The sequence below is a fragment of the Curcuma longa genome, unplaced genomic scaffold (genome assembly GCF_044706935.1).
Source record: "Curcuma longa cultivar G26 ecotype Majalengka, Jawa Barat unplaced genomic scaffold, ITB_CL_G26_1.1 contig_24610, whole genome shotgun sequence".
In the NCBI taxonomy this organism is placed as follows: domain Eukaryota; kingdom Viridiplantae; phylum Streptophyta; class Magnoliopsida; order Zingiberales; family Zingiberaceae; genus Curcuma; species Curcuma longa.
Genome location: NW_027432483.1, coordinates 489 through 6,635, shown reverse-complemented (window position 1 = coordinate 6,635; position 6,147 = coordinate 489). Strand labels below are relative to the sequence as shown.

At 37.1% G+C, this 6,147-nt stretch overlaps 1 protein-coding gene across 1 annotated transcript; it reads left to right on the top strand.

Moving 5' to 3' along the window:
- Positions 1–766: 766 nt before the first annotated feature.
- LOC141818376 (uncharacterized) lies at positions 767–5,934 on the top strand. Its single transcript, XM_074705884.1, is given in 10 exon segments — positions 767–1,231; positions 1,401–1,550; positions 2,061–2,118; positions 2,208–2,300; positions 2,484–2,582; positions 5,321–5,412; positions 5,534–5,593; positions 5,672–5,752; positions 5,754–5,885; positions 5,887–5,934. Coding segments are annotated over 10 exon segments (1,278 nt in total).
- Positions 5,935–6,147: the final 213 nt, after the last annotated feature.

The following is a 6,147-nucleotide window of genomic DNA, read 5'->3' as shown; positions in this document are numbered from 1 at the left end:
ATGATAATAATAATAATAATAATACAAAAGTAACACGTTGAGGTATATAAATAACAACAAATACATTGCAGTAATGAAGAAAATCAAGACCAAAATCTCAATTTAAATTTAAATTCACTCTCACAAATAACACTAAGTTGGAGGAAGAAGTAGGATTAAGTAATGCAAAACAAGTATTAAACTGTTGCATTACGGGTGAAAGGATTAAGTTTCTTTCCAAAGCAACCCCTACCTATGTGTTATTGATCAAAGAAAAATATTACACACAAATTCATGATATTACAAATAGTTCATTTTGATTCATAAAATATAATATTAAAAGTAAGGAACAATGCGATAATAGATAAAAAGTATAAAGTAATTGTTATACGTTGTAATAATTAATCATAATTACAATAATAAAGTAAGGGATATTTTTGAGATAAAAATATCTTTTAGATGATTTGTATAATTTGGGAGGTGTTTTTTAATTTTCTCTTAATTTAATGCATATATGAATATAGTAAAAAATTTAGTGTTTTTTTTTAAAATTAAAGTTCTTTCTTAATTGCATCTCTTCAATGATTATAATCCAATCCGACCACTAAATAAACCAAATAAATTACCGTGTTGCATGATCTCTAACTAAATCGAATGAATTACAAGTAAGCTCGAACCCTATCGGGTTTTGGCGAGGACCGCGTCCGTTATATTTCGTCAGCCGGCGGTCCACCGAATCGTGCGTCCGAATTGAGAATTGAGAATTGAGAAGTGAGAAGAGAGAGCGATGCTGCTGAGGACCAGATCCCTCCAACTTCCACGCTCCGCCGCCGCCGCCGTCGAATCCCCTTCATCGTCCGCCGAGCCTATCCTCCAATTCCTGTTCGCGAGTACCGTCCAAACCTCTCCACGACATAAAATCCCCCAGGTGCGACGACTCTCCCTCCTTAAACCCTTGATCTACAAGTTTTTTTTACCCTTACTTTTCTTTTCGGTTTCTCTCAGGTATGAGCATCAGTCGGTGCCTATCAATTGGGGCATCCGCATCGTGCCGGAAAAGAAGGCATATGTCGTGGAGAGGTTTGGGAAGTATCAGCGCACACTAGACTCTGGGATTCATCTTCTTGTTCCATTCGTCGACCGGATCGCGTACGTGCACTCCCTCAAGGAGGAGGCGATCCCCATTCCTAACCAGTCCGCCATCACCAAGGACAATGTCAGCATCCTCATCGATGGGGTTCTCTATGTTAAGGTCTGCCTTTTTTTTTTGTCTATTCTTTCCGGAAGTTTTTGAGCCGGCCATTCTATCGTGGTTGCAATTTCATGAGGCCGCTAGTAATCTAGTTTAATTTTAAATGCATCGAATTTTATTGTGATGTTTCTACTTGGATCTCCTATATCTTGCAAATGAAATATTGTAGATTGTCGATCCCATCCTTGCTTCCTACGGTGTGGAGAACCCAATATATGCCGTAATCCAGTTGGCACAGACGACGATGAGAAGTGAGCTGGGGAAGATCACTCTCGACAAAACGTTTGAAGAAAGGGATGCTCTAAATGAGAACATAGTGGTATGTGTTCCTTTTCCTCCCTATGCAATGCCACCTTTTATATGGCGAAAATCATCTTGATAATTCCTTTCTGCGTTTGACCGCACACTTTTCTTTGGAAATGCTATTAAATCTTATGCCTTTACAATCACATGTACTCTTACACTTAATGCGTTGCTGCTCTTCATATCAAAATCAGTGCTTTATATAGCAGCATCCACCATGCGTAAATTTGCAAGTAAATAACTTTATATCTTTGCAAACTAATCTTAAAGCCCCTACATTAATATTTTATGCTAAAAGTTTACAGTTTGTGTGTTTACTCCATGAACTGCTTTATTTCCCCTACATTAATATGTCTTAAGCATATTATAGAGATAATTTGGGTAGCACCTTTCCTTGAGTTAATCTGGTAATAAGTCCATTTGATAGGCTTAGGTTTGCTAGCAGTGCAGTTGTGCCTGTGATTACAAAACTGCAATTATTAGTTTATTTTTCTTTTACTTGTACCCATCCTTTGTCCTTCCACAGAGAGCAATCAATGAGGCTGCTTCTGATTGGGGTCTTAAATGCCTGCGTTATGAAATCCGTAAGTTGAAGGATTTATTTATCTATTATGTTTGTGTTGTTGAGCTACTATTGCTTTCTTTGTAAATTCAAGTTGCTGTCTTTCCGAAGGGGATATATCTCCACCACCTGGAGTCAAGGCAGCTATGGAGATGCAAGCTGAAGCAGAAAGAAGAAAACGTGCTCAGGTTCTTGAATCTGAAGGTACTCGTGTACTGCATTAAGTAATATCCTTTGTCGTAAAAGGTTGTTTGTAGCATGCTATTGTGGATTGGTATATGTACAATCATAATTAATCTTGTCAAAGTATCAATTCAATTGGAACTTTGCATCATTAGTCTGCCATCATTCCATTTCAGTTAAAACACTGAAACTTATCTTTAACAGGAGAGAGACAAGCTCACATCAACATTGCAGATGGGAAGAAAAATTCAGTGATACTACAATCAGAAGCAGCAATGATGGACCAGGTTAACAGGGCAAAAGGTACTTTTATAAGATAGGTTTAGCCTATTTCGTCATATGAACTATGTTACCATGTTATGTAAGCAATTATTTTTATGAGTTCGTTGCCTTTTTGAAAAGAAAGATTCTTGGTTCACTCTTGTTGCAATAAACTTATAAAAGAATAAGTTTGATTGAAACTCAGAGCTGAATGCAAACCTATAGCTTAGAAAATTCTCATGTCACACTTTCAGAAGTTCTGACACTATAAAAACGTTATCACATAGATATAATTATTAAGGTAGTTCTTTCTTCTACAAAACCCACCAGAATAATTATTATATACACATATATATTCAAAATCAATAAAATTCATGTGATGAGACTTTTTTTTGAAGGACACCTACTTTTGCCCCAACATCTGAAGTGTTTTCTAATTGTATAGATTCTGTTGGAAATTGTAATTCTCTTGTTTACCGAGTTAATCAGTCAATGCCCATTTCCTTCTCCAATCTTCTAATAATTCCTCATGTATGATTTCCATTTATTCTTTATTTCCTTTTGCAACACCACAATATTACTAGATTTACAATAAACCCAATGTGATTCGACCCTTCCTCTGGATCTTGCACCGGCAGGAGCTTTATGCATTGGGCTGTCCTTTATTGTTAACTAGCCGTGTTAGTATGCATAAGTTTAGATGACTTAATTGTGATCAAGTTGGCTCTAAGCATGTTAAACCATGTTGAATTTTCAGATCGGGCTTTGTTTCAGCATTGTTATCACAATGGACCTTATCCTCTTCTTGTTGTTAGAATCCAAATATTCAATAGTGAATGGCTAGTGGGACAACCATTGGGTCTCATATTGCATCGACTGAGATTTGATTCTTTAGAAATGGGCCTTGAAGTGTAAGCATTAAGTGGGGAGATTGTGACACTTCAATTCATCCACATTGAAATTTTGGCCTTATCCTATTGGCACATTGAGATCATGTATAGTTGGATACATAGCTGTAACTTGAGGTTAATATAAGAGGTCACATGCATAGATATTTATCTTAAAATGGTTTGGATTGCCCTAGCATAGTAAAAGAATTGTTAACTTATAATAAGTTTTTTCTCGAAATAGTTGTTAGAAAAGTGATATGGTTACACTTTCAAGCTTTGCATTAAAGCCTTACTGTGTATGTTGCACAACAAGGTTAGACAATGAGAGCCGAAAAGTAACATTAGGTGAGCATAGCCTTCTCTTCACTTTTGTATTTCACATCTTTGGAAATCTTCTTTTTTATTCATATCTAGATCATGAAGGGGAGCCTTGTCACAACAGTAAAATTGTTGTCATGTGACATGGTGGTCATGAATTCGAGTCGTGCAAATAACATTTTGCAATGCAAGATAAGACTACATATAATAGATCCAATGTAGTCCAACTCTTCCTTAGGACCTGCCTTAACGAGAGCTTCGTACACCAAGCTACCTCTTTATTCCTATTTAGATCATCCCATTTCTCAATGAATATCACATTCACAAATCTGGATAATTGAATCTGAAAGCAACTGTATTTTTGGCATTTTGTCAATATTAACAGTCGTTTTACTATCTTATGGGAGCATGCTTTTCTACAGCTAGGCATGGCCAGGTCATGCAAATAAATTTTAGATGAAGTATTAGTATGGAAAAAGCTATACATGCAAAAATTAGTAGGAAAACCAACAATTGTATGATGGAAAAATCAATTGTGTAAATTCATTGTAAGTCATGTAGTGCTGAAGCTTGAAAACATGGTAAAAGTACAACGATTGAAGAAATATATCATTGAAAATGATGATCATTGATGAATTTTTATTTATGTCATTAGTTGCATGAAGTTGATTTAGTTGTGACATCAATTTGTAATACAATTAAAGGATAAATTTTGGTTCTTGATATTAAGTTTGATTTTCTTTGGATTTTGTTCTTTTTCATTTTTCAATTTAAATGTGAAGTCATGAGTTGGCTGCCTGTTCTGCTGATGCTAGTTTTCAAGCCTACTAGTTCAGTTGCTTTAGGTCCACAGGGTAGTATCTTCCTAGGGCCCAGAAACATCTAGATTATAATATCAAGAACCATAGACAGAAATCCATCTGGGTCTGTGCATGATGCATCTTCGTGTCTATAGTAAGGAAATAATCTCTTCATGAGTCTCCATTGTAGTGAGCCATTTTTAAAAGTTTACCTCATGGATTTTGTATGTCTTATCTTCAGTTATTTTGAACTACCAGATAAACTGCTTACTTCATTTTGTCTGAGCCCTGACCTCTTCTGCATGAATGAGACTAGGATATGCACACTTATGACTACTAGATTGTAGTTTATACTTTACCATGATCTCAAACAGTAATATGATCATTGCTATTAATTTTAGTTGACCCTTTAAGTTATACTGTCTTCACTGGCCACCATAATTTTTGCTGTTTTTAATGCTGAATCTGTTAGCAGGATTTAGGTCCCCTCAATCAGTTTCTAATCTAATAGCGAAATATGACATACAAACACACGAGGGCTACCAGAAAAATCTAAAACGGGGAAAAAATTCACATACAAGAAGGAAAATAGAGATCTATGTAACTGCTTATATGGTGTGGTCTGTACTTTATAACCTCTAGTTTCATTATTATTGCTTTGATTTTTTTGTGTAAACATGTCATTACTGCTGTAAGGGTTCACACTTTTTTATAATATCAAAATTCAACATTGTTGAGCTTTTAAAATATTCTCCTTACCTTCTTTTATCAGGAGAAGCTGAGGCTATCCTTGTTAGGTCCCAGGCAACTGCTCAAGGTCTCAAGATAGTGTCAGAGGCCATGAAAGCTGAGGGCGGTGCAGAGGTGAGATGTTTTTCCTCATTACTTTCAGACTTGGCCAGACAGCGTGTTGCTTAAATTTTTTTCTTTAGAACTTGATTATGGTCATACTTCTGGTTCTAAAAGCTTCTTTGTTTGTCTTCAGGCAGCGAGCCTGAGAGTTGCTGAGCAATACATCACAGCATTTAGCCGTGTAGCAAAGGAGGTAAAACGAAATTATAAAATAATTCATTGAAATCCTTACATGGAAGAGTTTCTGATTTACATTCATCCCTTTGCACAGGGAACTACCCTTCTACTTCCGAGTGCTATCGGAAATCCATCTTCCATGATAACTCAGGCTCTAGCAATCTACAAACAGAAACCAAAGTGCCAGTTGCTCTACTCCCTCTGCAAAGAGTTCGCAGTCAGAAACCTCATCAGAGAACAAAACCGACACTGACCTTGTAATTGGTGAGGTTGAAACTTACAGAAACAAGGCAACGGACGCAATTCCTCCTATCTGAGTGGAAAACATCCTCCCTCCAAAGTCCTCCAAGGGATTGACGGGCGGGAGCAGCTGGTCAGGGCCTAGATGCTTGCAGTTGAAGGTATGCGGTTCGAGGCTCATGGCGCACATGAGATAACATCAAAATGTGTCATGTTTCCAATTCCTCGAGCCACTATGCCCTGGCCAGTCCCGCATTCACCGTGATTTACTCCCCTCATACTTGTGGGGCCGGGGTGGGGGGGCCGCTAGGTTGGCGGTTCCAACCTTTT